General features: G+C 38.5%; 1 protein-coding gene across 7 annotated transcripts in view; it reads left to right on the forward strand.

The window, feature by feature from the left end:
• Positions 1-7: 7 nt before the first annotated feature.
• The window catches only part of LOC122551689 (solute carrier family 35 member F5-like), a 108,040-nt gene continuing 80,266 nt past the window's right edge, over positions 8-27,781 (forward strand). For 2 of the 7 annotated variants that reach the window (XM_043694011.2, XM_043694018.2), the window contains exons 1-8: positions 8-101; positions 7,055-7,156; positions 11,970-12,108; positions 16,086-16,220; positions 16,513-16,575; positions 17,339-17,411; positions 20,308-20,498; positions 25,253-25,334. In XM_043694011.2, coding sequence (XP_043549946.2) covers positions 7,140-7,156; positions 11,970-12,108; positions 16,086-16,220; positions 16,513-16,575; positions 17,339-17,411; positions 20,308-20,498; positions 25,253-25,334 — 700 coding nt within the window. In that variant the 5' untranslated portion in view covers positions 8-101; positions 7,055-7,139. Of the gene's footprint in view, positions 102-136; positions 264-668; positions 795-7,054; positions 7,157-10,550; positions 10,737-11,969; positions 12,109-16,085; positions 16,221-16,512; positions 16,576-17,338; positions 17,412-20,307; positions 20,499-25,252; positions 25,335-27,781 lie in introns of those variants that run through there. The other 5 variants (XM_043694014.2, XM_043694015.2, XM_043694012.2 and 2 more) reach the window with 5 other exon arrangements.

Consider the following 27,781-nt stretch of genomic DNA (forward strand, 5'->3'; position numbering starts at 1 on the left):
TCGGTGGCGATGATTTACGGTCATCTGACCAGGAACTGTGAGGGGGGTTTGTTTACAATATCTGGCCTTTGATATGTGATATTCTGATTTACGTCTTTTGCGTAAGTTTCAGCGTTTTGTCGTCTTTTGATTGTGTTTGTTGTGGTGTGAACGGGCAGTTTGGTGATTGTGAATGTTTTGCCTGGGGTGGGGGAAGAGGACGTGTTGGCAGTTTAGCTCCAACTCCAGGTTCAATGTGTGGAAGACCAGAACAAGGCATTGGGGTATGTTGACACACGATGTTGACATTTACCTTGGTGATCAATCGAGTTAAATGTTGCTGTGTCCCATGCTATTATTGTAGATGTAAATGCAATATTTACCTAAGCTGAGGTAAAATTGAATTTTTTCATTAAGGCATGAACAGCAATTGTTGTTTTAGAATTAAACGTGTAACTCTTTCTCCAAGTCAACCTTAACAAAGGTTGATGTCATTGTTCAATGAGTCATTGACTCCCGAAAACACAGCTAATTAGAAACAGTAAGGACCTTTTACTTTATATGTCAGTGGTAACACGTGTATTTCTTGGGTCAGTGGGTCGTGTGTTCATTCCCCATTTTTCACTGTTTGGAAATCCGTTGTGTTGTGAAATGGGCTGCCATGTTTACTCGTTTATGTTGCCTAATAGGTGTTCACCGGGTTGACTTTGAATGTCAAGTGTAGGTTGGTACTGTACTTTCAATTAAGCACTGGCAGTGCTACAGAGTGGAGGGCCTGTCCTTCAGATGGAACATTAAAATGTCTACCATCTCAAGTGAGTAAAAGTGCCAAAGCATTATTTTAAAAAGGAACAAGGAATTTTCTCAGTTTCTTAGTATGACCAAGAAGCCAATGCTTAGGGATAATTGTGATCGGAGACTATCAGCCATTGATGTTTGTGGGGCAGTACTGTGCAAAATTTGGCTGTGGTGTTTACTATATTACAACATTGTAGTTCAGAGACACTTCATTACTATCACCGGATTTGTTGTGTTCTAAGGTGAAACGTTGCTATCTAAATGTAGGATTTATATCATTTTTAAAGTGCAGTAGAATCCAAGGGTATACTTGGAGGGGGAATGTTGAACAAAATGCAATTAAGTTTTGAGTTTTAGTTGAGAAACTTCTAATTTTAAAACTTTGTGCTGTATAAGTTATAAGACAAAAATAATGTTTTTGTCAAATAGTGTGGCACTGGAAAAACACAGCGGGTCAGGCAGCAGCTGAGGAGCAGGAGAGTCGACGTTTCAGACATAAGCTCTTCATCAGGAAGTCCTTCATCTGCAGTCCACAATTTCTCCTAAATAATGTTTTACCCATTACACTAATATTCTGTTAATACAAACTGTGCAAGAAGAGCAAACATTTATTCACCTCAATCTGCAAATAACTTTGTTTGGACCCTTTCAAGTAATGCTGGATTTTTCAAACCTCATTGCAGAAATCTGATTGCAATCTTGGTTGCATCATGAAAGCATTAAATGACGATAGGTAATGCAGTCAAAATGTAACATGCATGGTTGTATTGTATTATTTTTTCTACCTGTTGCTTAACAATATAATAGGTCGAAAATGGTTAGTTTATATTGGATTTCTGAATTGTTATGACATGCCGGTGAACCCCTCTGTTAAATAAACTAAGTACCCAGAAAAGCTGATCTCACTTCGCCTCATAATCTGTTAAAATGTGAGTGACAGAGAACTCCTAAATTCCACTATTTAACAAAATAATATCAATTTATTCTTTAACTCTAAAAGTGAACAACTGTCCACAAATCTAAGCCTCCCCCCTTCTCTTTACTGTATATTCTCTGCCTCCAACTCTACAATATACTGTTCCTATAAAACTCTTATTAAAATTATAGCAACTTAATTTCGGAACCATACAGCGACTGTCATCGTTGGTGTCTTTCTTCTTTTGGCTGAAGATCTCCCTGGGCCATCTTCTTTCTTTTGCTGGGAATATTTTTCATATGAAAAGGTACTTTTGTTGGAGAGTGTTTCTGAATACTAGTTACTCTGTCTGACTTTGAAAATGCCTTTTTTTAAATATACCCCCAACGTCTGATTGTCTCATTGTTTTGCCAACATCAAAACAATAAATTCAAACTTGATTAGGCTTTAGTATTCTGGAGCATAATTTAAACTGGTTAACTTCAAATTGTTGTCAAAATAGCAACCGATTCAGATACCTATTTCATAGCCAAATGTTACAGGATACTCTGGGACTGCCAGTTAGTCATATGACAGGTGCTTGTAAGCTGTCAGTACAAAACAGCATTCACACACTCTTCATAACATAATGCAGGAATCATCAACAAAAACAATGTGTATTTACATAAAATTTATAACATATTCAAGGGTTTTAAGGAGAGAATTGATGTCACTTCAAGCATGTGTGAAAATACTTAACTTAAGGAAAACTTTGAATGGAGGGCAGAAGGTTAGCAAGGAGGAAATGTTTAAGAAGAGAGTTTCTTGTAGTAGTGTAGTGAGTATTTTATGAACTGAGAATTTTCATTACATTAATTTGAGTTATTACACAGATATGTTACAACTTCCAAGTTGAAATTATTCAGTGATATGTATTTATAAAATGTATGATCCACATTTTCCAGACTAATTGATTTTGACAGTAAAATTGTCATTGTGGAGCACTATAACGTTCAATATCGATTACCAATATTCTCATTTTAAAATTAGTGTAGTGTGATCTTTAATATCTATTCCTGCTTTATCCAAGTGATTCTGAAAACCATTTCTTACACATTGAGGTCCCACAAACACACAATTCATAAATTTGCTATTATCTTTCACTATCTGTTACGGTATTAAAGTTTTCTAGGACATTAGGAGAATTCTCCATTCTTTAAATATTGTCAGGGATTCATATGCACTTACCTCAGTAAAGGCAGAGGCTGTTTCAATGTTCCATCCAAATGAAAACATCTCTGATATTGCAGTATGAAGATGTGAGCTTCGATTATGTGGTCAGCTCTTTGTGGCTTCAAGTTGCTTCCTTGGCCAAAAGGACTGGAAGGCAAAACAAAAATAGAAATTGCTGGAAGAACTCAGCATTTGTGGAAAGAAAGCAGAGATAGCATTTCAAGTCCAGTGGCCCTTCAGAAGAATTCCTGTTTTTGTTCCTGATTTCCAGCATTTGCAGTTCTTTTGTTTTAAAGAAGCCACCTCAGTTCATTTTTTAACACGTAACTAATATCTAATTATCTGATTATCTAAATGATAAAATACAGATTTTACATCTTCATTTGTTATCTTATTCGAGAGTTCAAAATCATGGTAGACTAATAGACTTTTCCAGCACAAAGGGAAGCCATTTGGATCATAGTGTCTTTGCTGGTCAACAATGATCTGACTACACAAATCCCTCTTTCAACTTTTTGCCCCATTATCCTGGAGGCTACACCAATGCTAGTCAATATCTAAATACTACTTACATGTTACAAGAGTTTATGGCTCATCCATCCTTTCAAGCAATGAGATCCAGACACCCATTACCCTCCTAAGTAAAAAATAAATTCTATTCAATGCTCCGCTTAGACTTCTATTTCTTACCGTAACTCTGCACTGGTTACTGACCCGCCTAATAATAGAAACAATGCTTTCCTATCCATTCATTGCCTTTTATTATTTTGTACATTTGTATCGGGATGTTGAAAGAAATTAGCCAATTGCTGTTGAAACACATTAACAATTAACTGTTTGATAGTACAGAACTTAACATTGCTAAAAAGATACATGAAACCAAAGCTATTTTGCTGTACTTATCAGGATTAGAACAGAGGAAAACAAATTTGTGGGCGGCACGGTGGCCCAGTGGTTAGCACTGCTGCCTCACAGCGCCAGAGACCCGGGTTCAATTCCCGCCTCAGGCGACTAACTGTGTGGAGTTTGCACGTTCTCCCCATGTCTGCGTGGGTTTCCTCCGGGTGCTCCGGTTTCCTCCCACAGTCCAAAGATGTGCAGGTCAGGTGAATTGGCCGGGCTAAATTGCCCGTTGTGTTAGGTAAGGGGTAGACGTAGGGGTAGGGGTATGGGTGGGTTGCGCTTTGGCGGGGCGGTGTGGACTTGTTGGGCCGAAGGGCCTGTTTCCACACTGTATGTAATCTAATCTAATCTAAAAAATTCAGAAAGGGAATATCAATTTACATAGCTTGATCAAGAGGGCATTGATTGGTGGGACTGTGGTTGGCTTGGAAATGCAACAGGAGCTGTTAACTGTCAATCTTAGTGAACTGATTTAACTCTGACCAGACAGGTAGATTCTAGTCAGGGTGCTGCCATGGGGAATACAGCAGAATTGGCAGTCTTCATAACCTTATCTTCAATGAAAATAGCACAATTTATGGACAATTTCTTTTTCCCTACTAAGAACTGTGTGTTTGTGCCAAGTTTCAGCTTCTAGTTTGCAAAAAAGTTAACAATACGTGCTATGTCTTTGATCAAATATTCTGTAATCACCACTTCTTTTTAGAAATGGCATGATTTATTTACAATCTACATTGCTTTCTTATAGACTTCAGCATGTCCAAAAGCTGAAGGACATGTATTATCAGAAATCCTAGTCCTATAATGTTTCAAAACTTCAAACTTAGAAAATACAAGATGAGCAGTAACAGTTTTAGTAGCTGCTAAGGCAAATAGCGAACTTTGTATTATTGGTTTTAAAGTCATAGAGTTGTACAGCATGGAAACAGACCCTTCGGGACCAGCTTATCCATGCTGACCAGATAACGCAAATTGATTTAATCGCATTTGGCCCAAATCTCCCTAAATCATTTCTTTTCATGTACCCCTTCAGAGTCCTTTTCAATGTTGTAATTGTACCAGCCTCCACCACTTCCTCTGGCAGCTCATTCCATATACTCACCACCTACTGCATGAAAACGTTCCCCCTAGGGTCCTTTTAAATCTTTCCCTACTGGCCTTAAACCCATGCCCTCTAGGACACCTCGACCCTGCAAAAAATGACCTTGTCTATTCACCCTATCCATGCACATCGTGATTTTATAAACCTCTGGAAGGTCACCCCTCGCCTTCCCAATGTTCCAGGGGAGAAAAGCCCCAGCCTATTCAGCCTCTCCCCATAACTCAAACCCTCTAACCCTGGCATCATCCAATTTTCCAAAAGTGGCCGAGCCAATATCCTGCAAAGCCACAACATGACATCCCAACTCCTATATATGATGCACTGACCAATTAAGTCAAGTGTATCAAATGCCTTCTTCACTAGCCTAGGTTAGTGAACCTACCATAGGTAGGTTTTTGCAACCTGTATCAGTTGTGAGAATTGGGTAGGCAAAATGACCTCTCCGGTCACTTCTCAATAAGCTTAAAAAGAAGCACAATTGCATGAGGAAAAGGAACAACTGTTTCTTCAAATCATCCCTCTTTGATTCCATGAGCAATTGCAATCACTGTTATATTTAGGTAGGTTTTTGATCAGCACGGCGATCAAGAGTTACAAATAAACTTTAGAAAAGTGGACATGAGCAATGTTGGATCAGACATGATCCAACTAAATGGTGGAGTAAGCCAAAGGGACCAGATGGCTTACTCCTGTTCCTATTTCTTATGGTCTTATAATGCTGATTGTCAGAACAGTGGATTAAGTTGCCTACCTAACAACCAGGAAACACCTGTTTCTTTAATCTCCATAAAGCTAACAGTCTTTTGTAGAACAGAATGGACATCTCAGTGGCTTGTGTATCTGATTATAACCTACTGAAGGACATGTCTTTCCTGAATTTGTGATGCAAAAGTTAATCCTATCTGATTGTTGCAGTTTTAGCTTGTTAGTACCAGATTTAAAATGATTTAACTTCTGTTTCCATATCTTTGCTTATCTTGGTTATTTCTTACCATTTATAAAATGGATATTTCCCTTGACCTGCTGTATATAGATGTAAGTTATTTCTTTCGCTTGTTAATTATTTTTCACTTTAGCAAGTGACCAGTGTCAATTGAGCTCTACCTCACCCTAAATAGGATAGTGTTACCTGTTAATATTTCATTGTCTTTACAGTACATGAAGATAAACATGTTATCATCCACTGAAGTTACTACATTATTTGCTACTCCAGCTGAAAATAAGAATATGATTATTGACACACATTTTTTGTGTTGACAGTATTTTTCTAATTTGTGAATTTACTATTGCTTTTGCTGAAATGGATTAACTTAACTTACATAGAAATAGATTAAAGTAATGTGAATTATTGTAATGTCACCACATCAGGCAAAGCAAAATGCTCCTTGCATGTGCAAAGCTGATTTTTGCTCATGAAGCTGAGAAATTGAACTGAATATTTCTCCTTTTAGGTTGATTAAATTCTCTCTGAACAGGTTTAGTATGGTTGGATGCAGAAACAATTCCCAACAATATGCTTCAGTCCCAATCTTCAATGATTCGTCCCTTATTGCTGCCATTTGGCATTGCCCATTCCACATTCAATTGTCCCTCTGATTGAAGTTTCAAGTTAGGTCTAAAACAAAACCAACTTTGTGCTGTTAGTCCATTTCCACTAAGAACTGCATTGCAATTGCTCATGTTCATTTTACCCAAGGCCATCCTTGCCAGTGAACAAATAAATCTTTCATCTCAGTCTGGGTTAGATTTGGACCTTTTTTATATTCACGTCACTGGTTCAGCCAACGTTTATTGGTGATCCCTAGTTGCCCTTCGAGAAGTAGTGATGAGCTGTCTTCTTGAATGTCAACAGACCATGTGCTGTAGGTAGACGTGCAAAAGGTCTATTCACAGATCTACATAATTCAAGGAAATCTTTCCTGATGCAGGTGCTGTTCAAGAGTTTTTGTACATACTCTCAGGTGTGTAAAATAGCTTGCTACTGCTTTCAGTTCCTCTGGATTGTAATTCTATTCTTACGTTTCAGATGCCATAAACTACTTTGACTGTTTTGTAATCCCAGGGTAATAATTTACAATCACTGCATAATGAAATTAGCATTTCTGCAATATTGTAACAGATTTGGTTTGAACTGCTTGATACAGGTGAACCACAAGTAAAATTTGACATGGCGAAGAAAAGTAAGTGAAGGAATAAGATAACTTCAATTGGACCCGAGAAGCTGGCTGTATGAGAAAGTATATGAGGTACACCTAAATTAATTCTTTTCCCCACTTGAAGAAATCATATTCAGGTAGCTGGATCAAAATCATGCAATGAATTCATATACAACACAAGAGGCTGTTGTAGTGCAGTGGTAGTGTCTCTATCTCTGAGTTAAGAGACCTGAGTTCAAATCTAACCTGCTCCAGATATGTGTAATTACATCTCTGAACAGGTTGATGAGAAAATATCTACAAACATCTAATGAGCTAAAGTAATTTGGAGGGGTGGGGGTGTTACCACCATATTCTTAAGGACAACAAATAGTGGTATTGGTGGCCTCATAGAGTCATACAACAGGGAAACTGACCCTCTGGCACAACTTATCCACAAAGACCAACCATCCCAATCTGACCTAGTTCCATTTGCAAGCATTTGATCTGTATCCCTCGAAACCCTTCCTATGCATATACCCATTCGGGTACCTTTTAAATGTAATTGTACCAGCCTCCATCACTTCTGGCAGCTCATTCCATCACGGATCAGTGTCTGCATGAAAAAGTTACCCCTGCAGTCCTTTTTACATCTTTCCCCTCTCACCTTAAACCTTTGGCCTCTTTTAGACACTCCACCCCCCCAACATCCCTAGGGAAAAGACCTTCACTATTCACCCTATCCATGCCTTTCATAATTTTATGAACCTCTCTCTATAAAGTCACCCCTCAGTCTCCTAACCTCCAGGGAAAAAAGTCCCAGTCTACTCAGCCTCTTCCTATTGCTCAAACCCTCCAGTCCCGGCAGCATCCTAATAAATCTTTGCATCCTCTCAAGTTTGCCAACATCCTTCCTATAGAAGGCCGACCAGAATTGCATGCAGTATTCCGAAGGTGACTTCACCAATATCCTGTACAGCCGCAACATGACATCCCAACTCCTGCATTTATTGTTATGACCAATGAAGGCAGATTTGCCAAGCACCACCTTCACTATCATGTCTACCTTTTCACAAAAGATTTTTTAAAATCCTGAATAATTTGAGTAATTACCAATTTTATTTAAATTTTGCTGCAACAAATGTATTCTAAAGATCCAATGATTCTAAATTATGGGCACATTTCCTTTGAATATGTTCATGGCTAGTTTGCTGCTAGAGTTGTGCTATTTAGCAGTTGACTCATCCTGTCCTTAAACCAATGCACTTAACAGATATATAAATGCCGAGAATTCTTCCTCCAGTAGGCAGGTGGCTTTGAATTGGCACTGGAGGAGTCCCAGGATTTGCATGTCCTTGGGGGAGTTGATGTGTTTGGCCACAGGACAGTGGGATTGTTTGGTGCATGAGGACCAGAGATGTTCCCTGAACAGCTCTGCAAGTTGGCATCCTGTCTCCCCAATGTGGAGGAGAGCTACATTAGCCATAATTATGAAAGTTGGTTTCCATATGTTAAGCATGATGTCACGGGATCATGACATCCCTCTACAAAATCCCTCTACAAAAACTTGAGGAACTCAGGACTGCGTGCTGTGAAATCCTTCAAGGTGTATTCCTTTAGGACAGAAAGGTAGAATTATTAGATACTACAGCACAGAAGAAGACTGTGTGGCTCATTTTCCTGTGTTGGCTTGTCGATAGAATGATGCTCTTTCTACCTTGATCTTTCCCAATAACCCTTCAAATACAGGTAGTTTTTTTATAGCACAATGGTTGCATTCTTGCACAACTCTGCATTGTAGAAAAATCGCACTGTAGAAACAGCACTTAAAGTGCTGCCGATGTAATCATGTTATAGCCAAAACACATTTTAAAAGTTTGCACTTTAGAGACAGTGTCCCCAGCTTATCAATCATGTTACAGCAATTTTGTGTTAACGAAATATGCATTATAGCAGGATGACCTGTATTCTATTTCAAAGTTGTTTTGACAATTTTCCCGTTCATGGTTTTATTTGAATTGTACTCCATTACCAAAATGAAAGGCAATTAAAGATGTTACATTGGAATCTCCTCTGATTTTGAGGAGTGAAATTTTAGCATTATGATGAAATAAAATTGGGTACTTAGAGACCACGAGATGTTTATTACATATGTGTCCACTGAACAGAAATCTATCTTACTCATTAAGTATAAGAATCTCTGCTTCCACAGTGCTGAGAGAGATGTTTTGAAATGAAATGGGCATTCTGCTTAGATTTTGAAAGTTTTCATGAAGAATATAAGAACATCAAAATAGAAGTAGGTCATTTAGCCACTTGAACCTGTTCCATTGTTTAACTAGGTTATGGCGAATCATTTACCTCTGTGCCATTTTCCCATACTACTCCAACCTCCTTTGATATAATTGACATCTAGAGGTCTGTTGATCTCTCTCTTGAATATACACAATGGTAATCTTTCACAGCCTTCTGTGTCATTGAATTTCAAAGATACAGTACCTTCTGAGTGAATAACTTCCTCTGCATCTCAATTCTAAATGATTTGTCCTTTACTCTGCGATTGTTTCCTTTGGTTCTGGATGGTCTCCCCTTCTATACTCAAACATCCTTGATTCAAGTTTCCAGTCTGTGATTCACTTCTCATTTAATAACAAAGCATTTTGTACAAAGATTACAATTTTACTCCCCATATATATTCAACCATATTTGTTAAATTCATAGCCAACAAACAAAGAACTATGGATGCTAGAAATCAGAAATAAAAACAAACTTGCTGAGAAAACCTCAGCAGGTCTGGCAGTATCTGTGTGGAGAGAAAGTAGAATTAACCTTTTGGTCCAGTGACCCTTCTTCAGAATGGATAAGGGTCAGTAGATCCAAAGGTTCTGGACCTGAAATGTTGTTTCTGCTTTCCGTCAACAGATGCTGCCAGATCTGCTGATTTTTTTTCCAGCAATTTCTGTTTTTGTTTTATTAAAAATCATTCTGAGGACATTTTATATTATAGATATTTTGATTATGGGGATACTTCTGTTTAATTTTGATGCACACTGTTGAGGTAACTATCTAGATACATTCCTCTTCCTCACTTACCAACATTACCCATTTGTGGAATCTTATTTGTTTATGACATCTAATGGTATTTTCAGATATTTTGTCTTCATAGAATGAATTTTATGAATGTTTTCAGATAAGTGGTTGATTTTGAGTTTGCTTTTGATTTATAGTTTTAAATGAATAATGTTTTTTGATTATTTTGATTTAGTCAATGGACATTTGATCAAATGGTCACAGTTAGTTTTAAAGATAGCTATTATCTGAACTCATGAAAGTGTGACAGATGCTTTAAAGTTAGGAGACTTCAGGGATGTATCCTAGATATAAAATACAAATTTTTAAAATTTTACAGGTTTGCTATAAGTTTATTCTGTTTTACAAATTTAAAATACTCCAGCTGTCTATATTTTTGTATGCTTACATAAATATGTACTTCTTACTCCAAAAGGCATATTTTCTCTTCTGAATTTTGATCATCCTTGTGTGAGAATATATCTTGTCGTCAACAATTCCATTCAGATTTGCTATGTCAAATTCAGCTATCGTGATTATGTTCTTTTGTCAAGAACATACCCCTTCAAATTTCTCAACCTGGCTGATCTGTGGCCACCTTGTCTTTATTTTTAATTTTTAGGTAAGTTATTTTGTCTACATAACTGTTTTTGAAATATTCATATCTCTGTTTAAAACATGACCTATATTGATATCTCAGACTACCTGCACTAGATTAATTTACTGACTTTCACCTACAAATTTGAACCCCTGAGTGGCAGAACCCCTCCTCACAAATGTGAGGACACTTCAAATTTAATTTGTAAGGTAAACTCTTAACTTTATGGTTATAAAATAGTTCTGGATCACATTAAATTCTTTATCAACAGCAGACTTTTGTCATCCTATGCAATAACAGACTTACCCATTTCACTTTGAGCGGGCCCAGCCTCATCCCATGAAAGTCAGACTTGGTTAAATTTAGAATATTAGAAGCTGTTTCAGAGTTCTCCATTTAAGCACTGAATCAAGCTTGATCAGATTATGCTCACTGTTTTGATAGTTAATTGCTTGGTGGTCCAGAATCTAAAACTGCAAAACATGGCAGGATAATAACAGAGGTAAGAGAGAATTTAATGCATGACAGAGGTCCTGATTATTGGAAAAGTCTAGGAATCCTGCAGTGAGTAACTCACCATCTGACTCCCCAAAATTTGTGTCATCGGCAAGATTCTAGTCAGGAGTGTGTGATGGAATACTCCTCGCTTGCCTGGATGAGTGTAACTCCAACAACACTCAGGAAGCCTAATATCACCCAGCAGTAACATCCTTGATTGCATCAGGTCCACAATTATTCACTCCCCCCACTAGCAATGTATAGTAGCAACAGTATGTTCCATTTTCAAGATGCAGATATTTACCAAGACTCCTTATACTGTGCCTTCTAAATACATGACCGATACTATCCAGAAAGAAAAAAAACAGTAGATACATGGGGCACCCCACACACCGTTGTGACTTGAAAACCTATTGGCATTCTATCACTTGTTGCTGGATCAAAATCCTGGAACTTCCTAACAGAATTATGGCTGGAGCTACATCAAATGGACTATAGTAGTTCAAGAAGGCAACTCACCACTACGTTTTTGAGGACAGTTAGGGATGCAGAGTAAATGTTTGCTCTGCGAGCGATGCCTACAACCCTTGAATTAATTAAATATGCAATTAGGTCTTAGCAGAGAAAAAGGGATGGACTGAACTGAGACAAAATTCCACAGAAGAAGAGTGAACAGAAATGAAATTAGGGAGTTCAATACATGTCAGAAAAATTAAATATTTGGTATTTATGTTTGGTAATATGGTTTATTTTCAATAGATTTCAAATGGTTTGGTTGTTTATCATGAATCGAATGAGCTCACAGAGCAGTTCGCCCCAGAGACGACGTATGATCCTTGGAATTATTGTTCTATTGGTTGTCGATATTATCTGGGTTGTATCATCTGAACTTACCTCAGTGAGTATTGTTGTCCTATCTTATTTTATTCTTTGAGCTAGTACAGAATAAAAAAAAAGACAAGCAACTGGAAGCTAGGGATCATGCCGACAAGCTGAAGAGAGGTGTTGTACAAAACAAGCACCCAAACGAATATCACTTCATGAGCAATGAAGATAGTTTACAATATTGAAAGAAATTGGAAGCAGCATTTGGGTTCTTGGACAGTGAGGTAGGAGTAGGTAAAAGGACAGGTATAATGCTTCCGATACTTGGATGGGAAGGTGCAGATAGAAAAGGATTGACTGATAAAGGAGTGGACCGGATGTCACAGAAGCTTTGTTTTCTTAATTTCATTATTTTATAGTAGGCTTGTTGGAAAAGGTACATGGACACAACTGTTGCCCTGAGCAAACCACAAAGTTCTTTCAGAAACTCATTCCACCATATTGAAATTTTATTGACTATCATTTGTAGAATTTTTTTTTTACAACCACGATTACTGTTCATTACCATACTTCCCTATAGACTAAATTAGATTAGATTACTTGGCCCAACAAGTCCACACCGACCCTCTGAAAAGCAACCCACCCAGACTCATTCCCCTACGTTTACCCCTTCACCTAACACTATGGGCAGTTTAGTATGGCCAATACACCTAACCTGCACGTTGTTGGACTGTGGGAGGAAATCAGAGCAGCCGGCATAAACCCACAAAGACACAGGGAGAAATGTGCAAACTCCACACAGACAGTTGCCTGAGGCAGGAATTAAACCCGGGCTCTGGCGCTGTGAGGCAGCAGTGCTAACCACTGTACCGTAAGAGTATATGATTTGTTAAGGCACACATTTCCTGTTCACTGAATGGGTAGTAAGTATAATTGGTTTATCTTTTGGTAAGTTTGAACTTGGAAGGGCCTCGTGGCTTAGTAATAATGTCCCTAATTTCTGAGCCAGACCCACCTGCCTGGAGATGTCGTAACATATCTGAACAGGTTGATTTAAATAAAGAAATCTGCATATAGTCCCGAATATAAATTGTAAAAACTATCTACAGATGAATCCTCATCACAAAAGGAAATTTTAGGGAGGAAGACAGGTGAGATCAGATGCAAATGCCAGACAGAAGTTGATGCTAATGGAACAAGAAACAAAAGCTGATCCAGACGGATATACTTCCGTCTGATTGGGAAAGTGGAAAATAAAGTATCATTAACAATAGGGGCTAACTGAAAGGAAGAAACAAGTGAGTTGTCAGAAACTATGATCTGAAATTATTGAATGCAAGTTTAAGTCCAGAAGGCTGTAAAATGACTCATCAGAAGATGAGGTTCTGTTCTTTGAGCTAGTGCAGAATGGAAAAAATGACAAGCAACTGGAAGCTTGGGATCATGCCCACAAGCTGAAGGGAGTGTTCTACAAAGCAGCACCCAAGCGAATATCACTTCATGAGCAATGAAGATAGTTTACAATATTGAAATAAATTGGAACCAGCATTTGGGTTCTTGGACCGTGAGGCAGGGGTAGGAAAAAGGACAGGTATAATGTCTCCTGCACTTGGATGGGAAGGTGCAGACAGAAAAGGATTGACTAATAAAAGAGTAGACCAGATGTCACAGAAGAACTGTCCCCACGGAATGATAGACGAGGGGAAGATGTGCTTGGCAGTGGAATTAGGCTGGAGGTAGAGAAGATTATGCTTTACATGAGGAGGCTGGTAGTGTTCAAACTAAGGGTAAGGGGAACCCTCCTGTGGAGAAGTGCAGGAAATGAATGGATACAGTCTTGTCAACCATTGTTAGAGGAGTCCTCAGTTGAGGAGACAGCAAAGTGTATCAGAAGTGCTGACATAGTATGTAGCATCATCAGAACAGGCGCAATGGAGTTTATAAAAAGTACTGGGAGAATGGAATAAAGTCTTTTTACAATAAGGGCACAAGGATGTGTAGTTAAAGCAACTATATGAGTCAGTGGATTTATTCCAAGCAGTGGAAGTGGAGAAGCTGAGGAGGGGAAGGATCAGAGGTGGTCCCATGTGTAGGTGGACAAAAAGTTCGCAATTCAAAATGTAAATGATGAAATGTTCCAACTCAGTAAGAGCAGTAAACAGTACTAATACACTCAAACATATCGGACAAAAAGAAGTGAGGGAGTAAACCTTAGTACAATTGGAACAAAATCCTATCTACACGAGCCACAAAAAGCAGTCCTGGCCAAAACTCATATGGGTTCCTGCAACTGCTCTTTTTGATGAAATGACTAGAGTTCAATGAGTTTTTGGGAATGTACTGTGGGACTTCTGTTCAAGGATCAAATAGAGAGCCCTCAGACCCTATTGAAAGAGGATGGAGATATAGAGTTAAATGACCATGTTAAAAAGAATTTGGTTAATGCCAGGAAACTGGAAATTAAAATACCTGCAGATATTCAGTATTGCAACTAAGCAATATTGATGCACTGCTGTTGGATTAACACTTAAATAATTTTTGCATATTAATTTACTATGTTAATTTTGTCAGATAAACAATTTCACAATTTTGGATACTTAGTTTCAAATAAAATTAAAGTAAAATAAGCTATTATCCTAATATTGACTGGAAGGCAAGAAGTGTCAGAGGCATAGAAGAAACATAGCACAGTAGGTAGGAGGCATTGCTGAACCTGTTTTGGGAGTGGGTTGGGTGAAGTACCAGGAGCAGGAACTCTTACAAACAGTGATTTTAGATTCATACAATTTAGATTAGTTTGTGAGCAGGACAAGGAGCACTCCAGAGTTAACAACTTAATTGGTGGGAGGACCAATTTACTTGAGTTGACAATGTACCTTATATCAAAGAATGTCAGGAGAAACCCATCACCAGGAGTTGAAGTCGAGTCCCTAAAAGGGGAAAGGTAGGGCAGCTAGACTCAGAGCTCCCTGAATGACAACGAGGTACATTTTCTACAATCATTTCTTATGGCTGTGCCTTCCATAATCTAATGGCTCCATGCAGAGAAGTTCTTCAGAAATAGTTTTGATTTATTAGTGGCCATCTTGAATTTATGTAACAATGTTTTGAAAAACAGGTATTAAGACTTCTTATAATTTTAAAACGGTTATATAATATCCATATATTATTTTCCATTCACTATCAAAGCATTGGGGAAATTTGGAATTTCTCGCTTTTTCTTCTTTTTTTTTGCCACCATGTGATGTGAAACCATTAAATAGAAAGCTTATATTGTCATAGCAAATCAAAGAGAATCTTGACTGTGTGCTGCAGAAGTGAAGCAATTATGTATTCTCCCCATGTTTCACACTCATTGTCTTAGTCTCAGAGCCACTTTTTCCACTACAAATATGCTTTAAGTCATCAATTTAAGGAGGATAACTGATTTTGTATTCATGCTATAATAGTATAAAAGTTTAGCTTAGAATTATTGCTATGTCACAATAAGCAGATCACCATGTGATCATTTGTAATATGCTATTTGATTGCCATATTGTATTGCGATCTTTGAAATGAACTGGGATAAAAGTGTTTATAGATTATTGAGTGTGCATGATGTATTTTGTTACTTTAAACATTCCACGTTTTTATATAGTGTGCTATTGGGAGAGGTGGAGGGATCAAGGGTTTGGGCGACAAATAAAATGGTTGAAGTAATCTCCAATCAAAACCCACCCATGTTGTTGTCATTTTCTTTTTCATTGGCTGAATCATGAGATTTTTCTGGAATGTGCAGTGCTTCACTGTGCAAAATAAATTAAAAATTCAACTCTGATGACAAAATAAGCTATATGACAGTATACAATAATGATAGTTTTACAAATGATCTGCGGACATTATTTTAAAGCAACTACTGCGGATGAAGTGAAAACCAAAATGCAATAAACACCCAGCACCTTTGGCAGCATCCATGAATACTGGCTTGAAAAAGGTCTGATTTTTGTTGCTGCTTGCATTACTTGTATTACTTCCTGCATTAGTAAGTTTTGATTATTTTCTTCATTCCAGTATATATTTAAAAGGTATGAGAAACCCTTCTTTAGTACGTTTGCCAAAACATCAATGTTTGTGCTTTACCTCATCGGATTCCTTGTTTGGAAGCCCTGGCGGGAACAGTGTACCAATGGAAGACATGGTGCATTGGTAAGTAGTCCTCCTAAGTATGGGAAAAATAAAGTGTAACTGACTTTGTTTGCAGAGCTCTAAATATTAATTTACTTGCATTATGGTATTATATATTTTGTGTGTCCTCTGCTTCAAACTTATTTTGTTTAAATGTCTAAGGTTGCGTAATTTGTACCTTCCAGTAGGTGTCCTGTCTGAATTATGCTTATACAGGAAGGTGTGACTTTTTTCTTTGTATCCATATTAGCAGAGATACTTTTAACAATATTGTTTCTTGGTGCCTCCTTATTAAATTTTTCAATATTTTAAGTTTGCAGATGCTGAAAACTACCTTGCAACTTGTACTACAGACAATAGTATAAATGATTCTTTGGTAAGCAATCAGTGTTATAAATGACCTTGCATTTATAATGACAATTCATGTGTCAACATTTTAATTCATTTTCTTTGTTTGTTAGCAGGAGCATTTGTACACAATTCTTTATATATTTTGTATATCCCAATTTTGAGCCTGGTCATTTACTGTCTGACATAGGCCAAACATTCAGTGATTTTCTTTTAGTATTTCCTCATTGGGTGTGAGCATTACTGGCTGGGCTGGCATGTATTGTCCTTGAGAATGTGCTGGTGAGCTGCTGCCTTGACCCACTTGACTTCACCAGTGCGAAAAGTAAAACAATATTACATCCTACGACATTACCTGATTGCACTGGCTTGTGGGAGATTTTTACCTTGTGGTTAAGCAAGGGAAGGTTCATGTATTTTGAGGCAATACATGAACCTTCATTTCTTAGAACTAATAGAACTTTTACCCAGAGTACTGATGATACACAAAGTAAAAACTCTATTCCCAATTCTTAAAATGAAAAGAATTAGATACAGTGCAACAATTTTTGTTTAAAAAGCTCATCACTGATGAAAGAATAACCTATTAATTTTATGAAATGCCATTGGCCGTTTCTCTAGCCACTATCCATAGATGCTGCCAAATGTTCTGGATATTTATAGTATTTCTGTTTTTATCTCATCTGCATTATTTTGCTTTAAAATAATGTCCGCGGATCCATTTGTAAAACTATTGTTTATTGTTATATTGCTTATCCTGTCACGAGAAATTAATTTAATGTATTTTGCAGAGTGAACCACTATATATCCCAGTAAAATTTCATGATTCAGCCAATGAAAAAAATAGTAATGACAACAACACAGGTAGGTTTTAACTTGAAGTACCTCATTTATATTATGAAATTCAGGCCAATATAAGAACTAGATTACATAGAACAGTACAGTACAGCACAGGCTCTTCGGCCCACAATGTTGTACCGAGCATTTAGCTTGATCTAAGATCAACCTAACCTACACACTCCTCAATTTACTGCCAACCATGTGCTTGTCCAGCAGTTGCTTAAATGTCCCTAATGTCTCTGACTCTACCACCACCGCTGGCAGTGCATTTCTGCACCCACCACCGTTAGATATGCAGGTCAGGTGAATTGGCCATGCTAAATTGCCCATAGTGTTAGGTGCATTAGTCAGAGGGAAATGTGTCTGGGTGGATTACTCTTCGGAGGGTTGGTGCAGACTTGTTGGGCCGAAGGGTCTGTTTTCACACTGTCGGGAATCTAATCTGCATAAAGAACCTACCTTTGACTTTCCTCCAATCACCTTAAAATGATACCCCGCGTGACAGCTATTTCTGTCCTGGGGAGAAGTCTCTGGCTATCTACTCTATCTATGTCTCTTATTACCTTGTACACCTCTATCAAGTCCCTTCTCTTCCTTCTTCTCTCCAGTGTGAAAAGCCCAAACTCACTCAACCTCTGTTTATAAGACAAGCCGTCCAATTCAGGCAGCACCCTGATACATCTCCTCTGCGCACTCTCTAAAATTATTATCTTGCTAAAGGTTTTTCACAGTCCTGTTTACACAGCACTCCAGTAAACTCTGACATGCATCGAATCACAGTCTACCAGTTCAAAAATTCTCATCTTCCTCCTTGACCCTTTGTCTTGCCCTCCCTATTTCTATAACATACTGTTAGCTTGCAAGCTTCCAGAAATTCAGTTTCTCTAATCCTAGCTTCTTGCACACCTCCCCCTCTTGTTTTACCTTATATTAGAGGCTGTATATTCAAACACTTAGACTCTTAATATCAGAAATTGTTTCCCTGAACCTTTACACAATCCTCCTTAAAATCTCCCATTTCACTATGTTTTATGTCACCAATTTTAATATGTCCATCTTTAATTAAAGTGTCAATGTTTGTTTGATTCCCCTCCTATGAAATGTCTTTGAACATTTTATGACTTTAAAGATGTTATGCCTGTGTCCAGTGAATTAACACACTCTAGTACAATCTTCAGATGATGGAATGTTAAAAATTATTCTTAAATTGTGCTTTGCACAAATTGTCAGCAGCTACATTCGTGCTCCCAGAGATGGTTTTGCCAAAAGGGTATTGATAAAACCACAATTGGTCTTGAGCTGCTGAGATGGTAGCATTTTGGTTTAGTGCTCTCCTCATTGCTGTAAGCAGAACAAAATCCAGATGGGTGTTGCTTTGCTGAGCTATCTATTGTGTATATTGTCCATGGATCTTGATAATCTAAATTCTGAGATCTAAGAGCCTGCCACAATTTTTCAAGTCTTTTGTAATATTGAGCAAGACCTGTAATAACCTTGACCTCTTTGCTGACGAGGTTACTTAATAGAATGAAGTTACAGTGTTGCATGTTACCAACAAGCAGGCTAAATATTTTGGCTTTGCAACTTATTAACATCTGGAAATAACAACACCATCTAAAAATTACATTGTTATCATACGAAAGCACTTTATTTTCTACATGGAGCTTCTTAGATTGCTAATACGTTAGAAACAGTCTACATCATATGCGCTTGGGCCAGTTAGTCTTGAGTGTTCTGTTTAAAATAACACCACGCCTTTTGACAAAAGGTTTTCAAAACCTTGTGCTGGGTGATTTTTTAAAAAATTTGGCAAAAGGATCCATAATGATAACCTTTGTATTCAGACAACATAGAGTTGTCAGACAGAAACAGATATGGAGTCAATGAGTTAACTTGCCTCACCCTAGTTCCAAACTTCCAGCTCAGCACTGTCCCCATGACTTATGCGGACTTGTCCGACCTGCCTATCTCCTTTTCCACCTATCCACTCCACCCTCTCCTCCCTGACCTATCACCTTCATCCCCTCCCCCACTCACCCATTGTACTCTATGCTACTTTCTCCCCACCCCCACCCTCCTCTAGCTTATCTCTCCACGCTTCAGGCTCGCTGCCTTTATTCCTGATGAAGGGCTTTTGCCCGAAACGTCGATTTCGCTGCTCCTTGGATGCTGCCAGAACTGCTGTGCTCTTCCAGCACCACTAATCCAGTAACTTGTCTCTTTGATGATCTTTATTACTGTGAATTTTTAAGTTTTGTAGCATTTTTCTGAAGGGTACAGAATTTCAATAGAAAAAGGTTCTTTTAGTAGAGTAGCAACACCTACATAGTCTCCACCTGGCAAAGAAAATGATATTTAGGTTTTTAATCAGATGGTGATTAATGTTTTGAACATTTTCTTCAGTGTTGCTGCTTTCTTTCAAGTATATATTTATGTCATCATGACATTTTTAGTGGTACCCCTAAACAACTTGATTTAGGTTTCATTGAGAAACCAATATTTATTTGTCCATAGATGTTCTATTAGTTCAAGATCTGTTCAAAATGCTAAATGAATATGTAGCTAACTTAATCACTGTTGTTAATTGGAATTAGATAATTTTTAAATAGAAACTGTTGTTTTATTTCAACACACTTGTCACAAGATAAAGAGTAAGGCCGTGATTAATAATTACCTTGCCAAAAAAGGAAAGTTCTTGCCATCATAGTAACACACAGACTCGATAGACCCTTTCTCCTTGTTTTGATCAGCAATGGAAAGCTAATTATACTAATATAATCATTGCAGAACTATAATAATTTTGATTATGTATGACCTTTCTGACCATATTTACCCAAGATGTTTTATAACCTCCTGTTTAGTCTGATGTAACTTTATTTATCTGAAGATATTATTGAAAATTATTATTCTTCATTTTTAGCTTTAAAAAAACCACGTGTTAGGTTCAGTAACATTATGGAGGTGCGGCAACTTCCAGCTCATCATGCATTTGAAGCAAAACTCTCTCGGATGTCGTATCCAGCAGCAAAGGATCACGAAGCAGTGCTGAAATCTGTTGGCAAATTGACAGTATCACAAGTCGCAAAAATCAGCTTTTTCTTCTGCTTTGTGGTTAGTACCTGTTATAATACAGTACATTAAAAATGAAGGGTAAACCATTGTTTTTCCATTCCAATAGAAATTGTTTATGTAGTGAGTATAGAAAAGCAAGAAACTTTTTAAAAAGGCAAATCAGTCTCACTGGGGGAAAGACACTAAACAAACCATTGGGATGAAAGGCAGACAAGTCCCAGGGCCTGATGGCCTACATCCTAGAGTTTTAAAGGAAGTGGCAGCAGTGATGATGGATGCAAAATTTCCTGAATTCTGAAGAGATTCCAGTGGATTGGAAAAATGCTAACGTAATGTCCTTATTCAAAGAGGAAGGGGGCAGAAATTAGGAAACTCCAGACCAGTTAGATCTGTTGTTGGGAAATTGTTGGAAGCTATAATTGATGAAGTTGTAATGAGACATTTGGAAAGTCAAGCTGCAATTTATCAAAGTCAGCATGGTTTTATGAAGGGTAAATGGTGTTTGACTAATTTGCTAGAGTTGTACAAAGATGTAACAAGCAAACTGGATAATGGGGCTCCTTTAGATGTCGTCCACCTGGATTTTAAGAAGGCACTTGATAAGGTGCTGCTCAAAAGCTTAATACAGAAGTTAAGGCCGTATAGGTTTGGGGTAATATGTTAGTTGGAACGGAGGATTGGGTAGAATCAGAAAAAATAGGTATTTTCTGGTTGGCAAATAGTGGGGTAACATAGGATTTGATCATAGAGTCATATTGATTTACAGGATGGAAACAGACCTTTTGATCCAACACGTCCATGCTGACCAGGTATCTCAACCTAATCTAATCCCATTTGCCAGCACTTGGCCCAGGTACCTCTAAACCCTTCCTATCCATATACCCATCCAGATGTTGCAATTGTACCAGCCTCCACCACTTCCTTTGGCAGGTTATTCCATTCACTCACCACCCTCTGCATGAAAACGTTGCCCCTTAGGTCACTTTCCCCTCTCGCTCTAAACCTATGCCCTCTCTTTTCGGACTCCCCCACCCCACGGGTAAAAATATTGTCTATTTATCCTATCCATGTCCCTCATGATTTTATAAACCTCTATGAGGTCACCCCTCAGCCTTCGACACTCCAGGGAAACAGCCCACGCCCATTTAACCCCATGGATATCAACTATTTATAATCTTACTAGCAACTTGGATGCAGAGATAGAATGTATGATAGTCAAATTTGCAGATGCACTAAAATAGGTCTGAGTGTGTTGCAAAAAAGAAATAAGAAACTTACGAATGAATAGAGATAGGATAGCTGAATGGGCCAAAGTTTGGCAGATGAAGTTCTGTAATAAGAGTGAGGTTATCACTTTGATTAATAGGCTATGTATTATCTATATGGAGAGAAACTTCAAAATACTTTGGAGCCTTCTTTACCACTTTACCTGCTTGTGCTGCCACTTGCAGGAAGCGATGGACTTGCACCCGAAGATCCCTCTGTCTACCAGTGCTTCTCAGGGTCCTGCCATTTACTGTAGACATCGATCTTGTATTTGACCTCCCAAAATTCATCAGCTCACATTTGTCTGGATTAAACTCTGTCTGCCATTCTCCTCACAACTTCCCAACTATATCCTTCTGACAACCTTTCTCACTATCCATAACTGCAGCAATTTCATGTCATCTGCAGACTTACTAATCAGAACACAAACAGTTTCAACCAAATTATTTATATGTATTACAAACAACTTTGCAAAACACTGCTGGTCACAGACCTCCAGGCAGAATATACTCCTCCACAACGACCCTCTATCTTCTCTGACCAAGCTTATTGTGTGTCCCATCTTCCAATTCACTGTGGATTCCATCTTCTGGACCAATCTGTCATGAGGGCCTTGTCAATAAAGTTCAAGTAGACAGCATCCACTGCCTAACCCTCAACACTCATCTTCATCAATTCCTCAAAAAAACTCCCTCTAATTTATGAGACAAGACCTTGCCCTCACAAACCCATGCTGACCATCCTTAATAAGTCATTTTTTTTCCAAATGAAAGTAAATCCATCCCTTAGAGTCTTCTCCAATAATTTCCCTATGATTGATATGAGGCTCGCCAACCTACACTTTCCTGAGTTGTCCCTGTTACCCTTGTGGACGTTGCCTGTGGTAAAGAAAATACAAAGGTCTCTGTCAAGATCCTAGCAACCTCCATCTTTGCTTCCCTCAGTATTCTGAGTAGATCCCATCAGGTCCTGGAGACTTATTGAGTTTTATGTTTTTTCAAGTCATCCAACACTACCACCTTCTTAACATTGACATGCTCTGGAATATGAACAAAACTCTCCATAATCTTACCAACAATCCGTGTCCTTGTTTTTGGTGACTAATGATATGAAGTACTCATCAAGTACTCGCACAATGGCTCAGTGGTTAGCACTGCTGCCTTGCAGCACCACGGTGCCAGGTTCAATTCCAGCCTTGGGCAACTGTCTGTATGGAGTTTGCACATTCTCCCTGTGTCTACGTGGGTTTCCTCCGGGTGCTCCAGTTTCCTCGCACAGTCCAAAAGATGTGCAGGGCAGGTAAATTGGCCATGCTAAATTGCCCATAGTGTTAGGTGCATTACTCAGAGGGAAATGGGTCTGGGTGGGTTACTCTTCGGAGGATCGGTGTGGACTTGTTGGGCCGAAGGGCCTGTTTCCACACTGTAGGGATCTAATCTAAAAAATTCTAATCTACTCGCCCATTTTCTGTGGCCCCATGCATAAATTTCCCCCTTTTGTCCTTGAATGGACCTGCTCTTTCCCCAGCTGCCCTCTTGCTCCTTTATATGTATAAAATGTCATGGGGATTCTCCTTAATCGTGTTTGTCAAGGACATTTCATGGCCCCTTTCTTATTCCTTGTTCAAATTCTTTCCTGCTTTCTTCTTCTGCCTAAAGGGCCTTGTCAGATTTCAGTTTCCTAATCTTTACATTTGTTTTCTTTTTCTTTTTGACTGAACTCTCAATGTCTCTTGCTCTCCAGTGTTCCCCAATCTTGGCATCATTATCGTTCATGCTCACAGGAACATGCTGTTCCTGAGCACTGATCATCTGGCCTTTAAAAGACTCCCCAGGTAGATATGGATTTACCCTCAAACAGCCACCTCCATAATTTCTCCTGTTTCTGCCTAATGCTACTATAACTTGCCATCCCTCAGTTTAGCACTTTCATCTGAGGACCAGTCTTATCCTTTTCCTTAACCATCTAAAGCTTATGGAATTATGATCACAGTTCCCAAAATGATCTCCCACTGAAACATTGATCACTTGCCAGGCTCATTCTCCTATACGTGGTCTAGTATGGCCTGTGCCCTCATTGGACAAGGGAAATTTAAAATTACCCACTACAACAACTCTGTTGTTTTACCTGTTCCCATGATCTATTTACATATATGTTCCTCTCTCTCCCACTAGTTATTGGGAGGCCCATGTTAAAACCCCATTATAGTGACTGCATCTTTTCTTATTTCTAAGTTCTACCCATATAGCCAGACGGGATGAGTCCTTCAAGATGTCCTCTCTTACTGCAGCTGTATTAAGAGGAGATATTGAGCCTATTTTCAGCCTATTTTGGCTTGGGTTCAGAAGAATGACAGGAGATCTAATAGATCTATATGAGTTGCTAAAGAGGATTGACAATGTAAACGGAGAGCAGATCTATCCCTTGTGGGGCAATCTTGAACAAGAGGTCATAATTTTAAATTAAAGGGTGGCAGATTTAATTGAGGGATACGTCTCTCAAAGGCTCATGAATCTGTGGAATTCACTACCCTGGATGTGGTGGATGACATGACACTGAATAAATGTATAGAAGAGAGAGATTTTTATTTGCTAATATGTTGAAGCATTATGGAACCAAGCAGTGGGGTTGAACAGGCCCACTGATCTGAATGCCTGCTCTTGCTCATTGTTCTTTATGTTAAAAATTGTTGGGGCATTTATGTACTAACTCATTTTTGTTAGTCTCATTTGAAAGTACATACGGATACATTCTTCCTTATTAAACATTGTATATGAAATAATCATGTGGAAAATTAATGTATTTTATAACTGTTATATGTTCAGAAATGTTTAACACATGCTCTTAATCACATATAATCAGTGTAATTTAGTTTGTTGTTGAGGCAGAAGTTAAAGTGAATGTAGTTTCGGTTAGGACACTATATGGTCAAATTTTCAAACGGTCATGCACCGTTTTCCACAATTGGAGGGAGTACCGTTTTCTGGGCATGTTCCCACCACCAAACAATTTGAAGCACTCCATGTCACATTTCAAGTTTCCTCCACGCTTCTGTAGCTGTGACTGAAATTTGGCCATGTGCACAGCCCAAGATCATCTTGTAAAGGGGTTTCCGCCCCACAATGCATATCTGGCCCATATCTTTGTGAACAGTTACTGCTAGTTTGCACGTTCTCCCCATGTCTGCAAAGGTTTCCTTCGGGTGCTCCAGCCACAGTTCCTAAGCATGTAGGTTAGGTGAATTGGCCATGCTAAATTGCCCAAAGTGTTCAGGGATGTGTAGGTTAGCTGCATTAGTCAGGGGAGATATAAAGTAAAAGAGTTGGAGAATGGGTCTGGGTGTGATACTCTTCAGAGGGTCGGTGTGGACTTGTTGGGCCAAATGGCCTGTTTCCATACTGGGGATTCTATGATTCTGTGAAATCTGTTCACTCAGGTTTGTTATTGAACAAGTTGAATATTAATGTAACAAAAATAAATTGTACACAATAGTATGTTTGTCTTCAATTGTGCAATTAATTTTTCAGTGGTTTCTGGCAAACTTTTCCTATCAGGAGGCGCTTTCTGATACTCAGGTTGCTATTGTTAACATATTGTCCTCAACTTCGGGTAAGTTATGTATAAAAAGTATTTTTCTTGTTCGTTCTATTGTATTGTGTAAAAAATGTTTTACGCATGTCAGCTCATACAAGAGAAATAAGATTTACAGATTTCATTACATTTTTTTTGCCTGGCAAAGCTAATGCATCAAAAGTATGTTGCTGTATAGCGAGAACACAACTTCAAATCGTGTATCACCATAAACCAAATCATTGGAACTATGTCATTCAACTTCTCAAGCCTGTTTCACCATTCCGTTTCTGTCTGACCTGCTCCTTGATTCAGTTTACCTATCCTGGATCAACATTCCTTGATGTCCATATTTCACAAAAACCCATTGGTCTCTGTCTGGGAAATTTTCAGTTGACCCAGCATGCATAACCTTTTAGGAGAAGGAGTTCTTGATTTCCCTACAGTGTGTGTGACCAAATGAATTCTGATTTCCTTCCCTTAAATTATCTGGTTCTAATTTTAATATTACATGCCAAAGATTCTGCTGCCAGTGGATGTAATTTCTCTTTCTTGTATTGAGTCCATTGTATCGTTTTAATTACGTTGATTAAATGACCTCTCAACCTTCCAAGCTCATGGGAAACCAAAAGATGTCTATGAAAACTGTCTACATAATTTTAGCTTTTCAGCACTGGTATCATTCTGGAGAGACTACATTATATGTCCTTCAGGAATAATATAAATTAAGATTTGTTTCCCAACGCGGAATGCTTAACTCTACTTGGGGTCTTACCAAGATTGTAAATATGAAGCATCACCTTCCTCACTTTTGAATTCTAACTCCTTGAGATAATACTAGTACTTTGTTGACAATTTTAAGTACATTTTGTACTTGTCTTATTTAAAATAAAATCAGAAGATGTTGGAAATATTAGGAGCTCTAGCTGTGTCTGAAGCAGGGGAACAGAGTTAGCGAGGGAAATTTTCTCAAGCAATTGGAAATGATGAAGGAGTAGGCCAAGAAAATCAGACACAAAATAATGTTGACAAACCAGCCCTACATGTTCCTACTTCTGGCTGTTTTTTTTTCCCAGGGATAGTTTTCCAGAAAAGACAGGAACTGCCATAGACAAGATGTGAAGACAATTGAAATCATTTGAGGGATTTTTCTAATGGAATCCACCCTTCCCAACATGGGAGCAGTTTCACACTGAATCTCTAACAGCGATTAGAAGATAAGAGTATGCCATGAAATAAAACTGAGTAGTTGTGAAAGCTTTGACCAGTAACACAAAAGAGTTGCAGATGTATTCAGGCTGAGCAACTTCTATGCAAAGCACCCCCTCTGTCACAGTGTGCTGTTACTTCTTGCTTTTTGAATACCAATTCTCTGCAAGGCATTTTTTTTTTGACCAGAACTTTACCTATCCTCAGCTGCACTTTTGGAGCTATGCCATTTCCTCCACCGAGGGTCTAGAGCAAGGGGCTTACTACAATATGCTACAGCAGGAGTAACATCATCAACACCTTAAGATGCCCCCTCCGCACCCACAAGTCCCTCCATAGGAAAGTGAGGATGCCCATTGAAATGCAGTTGGAACTAGATGAGATCCCAATGCAGGGTCAATGTGCAGAAAGCCAGTTATATGACCATCAGAATAGGACCAAGAGTAGGCTATTCAGATCCCAGAGCTTGCTCCACATTCAGTAGGATCATGGTTGATCAAACACTCTTCAAGTTCACTTGGCTGCCCTTTCTCCATAACCCTTGAATTCCCTACTGATGTATCTCAGTCTTCAATATTCGCAAGGACTCTGCTCCTACAACTCTCTGTAGTAAGGAATTCCAAAGACACTCAACCCTCTGAAAAAGGAAACCCTCACCTCAATCTTAAATTGGTGACTCTTTATCCTTAGACTATGCCCCCGGTCCTAAGTTCTCCCTTTGAGATGAACCATCATCAGAGCATTTATCCGTTCATATGCTCACGTAAGTGCTTGATGAGGCTCTGGTTCTCATGATTGTCCCTGATATCTTCCACAGTATGCATCCCACTGGACCAGGTGAGTATGCATTGCCAATAGCCAAGGAGTGGTTGTCGCTGGCACCCAGCAATGTAGGACCACTCCTGCCTATAATGACCATCTGAAGTTAAAAACAGAATTTGCTAACAAACAAACAATACTGTATTTGTGGAGGAGAAAATCAAATTTAATGTTTAAGATCAATGGCCTTTCATCAGACTTTCTTGTTTCTGGATTTTCCTGGTCATTATTAGATTGGCTGCACTACTGCTGTCACATCCTTGACCATTTCCAATGCGGCCTGCTTGATAATGAAAGTATTCTCTGTCTCTTGCTCGTAGGTGAGTTTGTCAGGCTGTACCACTTTAGATTATCCCAAGTAAGAGTGGGAGAGCTGACATCCACCATTCCCAGGTTTTTTTTTTCATGCATGCCATGGCTCCTTTAATTGGAAGGAATTTCTCTGAGAAAATGAGCTG

Source organism: Chiloscyllium plagiosum, unplaced genomic scaffold, assembly GCF_037043375.1.
Source record: "Chiloscyllium plagiosum isolate Xiang-an unplaced genomic scaffold, Cpla_swu_hap1 HiC_scaffold_7, whole genome shotgun sequence".
Lineage (NCBI taxonomy): Eukaryota > Metazoa > Chordata > Chondrichthyes > Orectolobiformes > Hemiscylliidae > Chiloscyllium > Chiloscyllium plagiosum.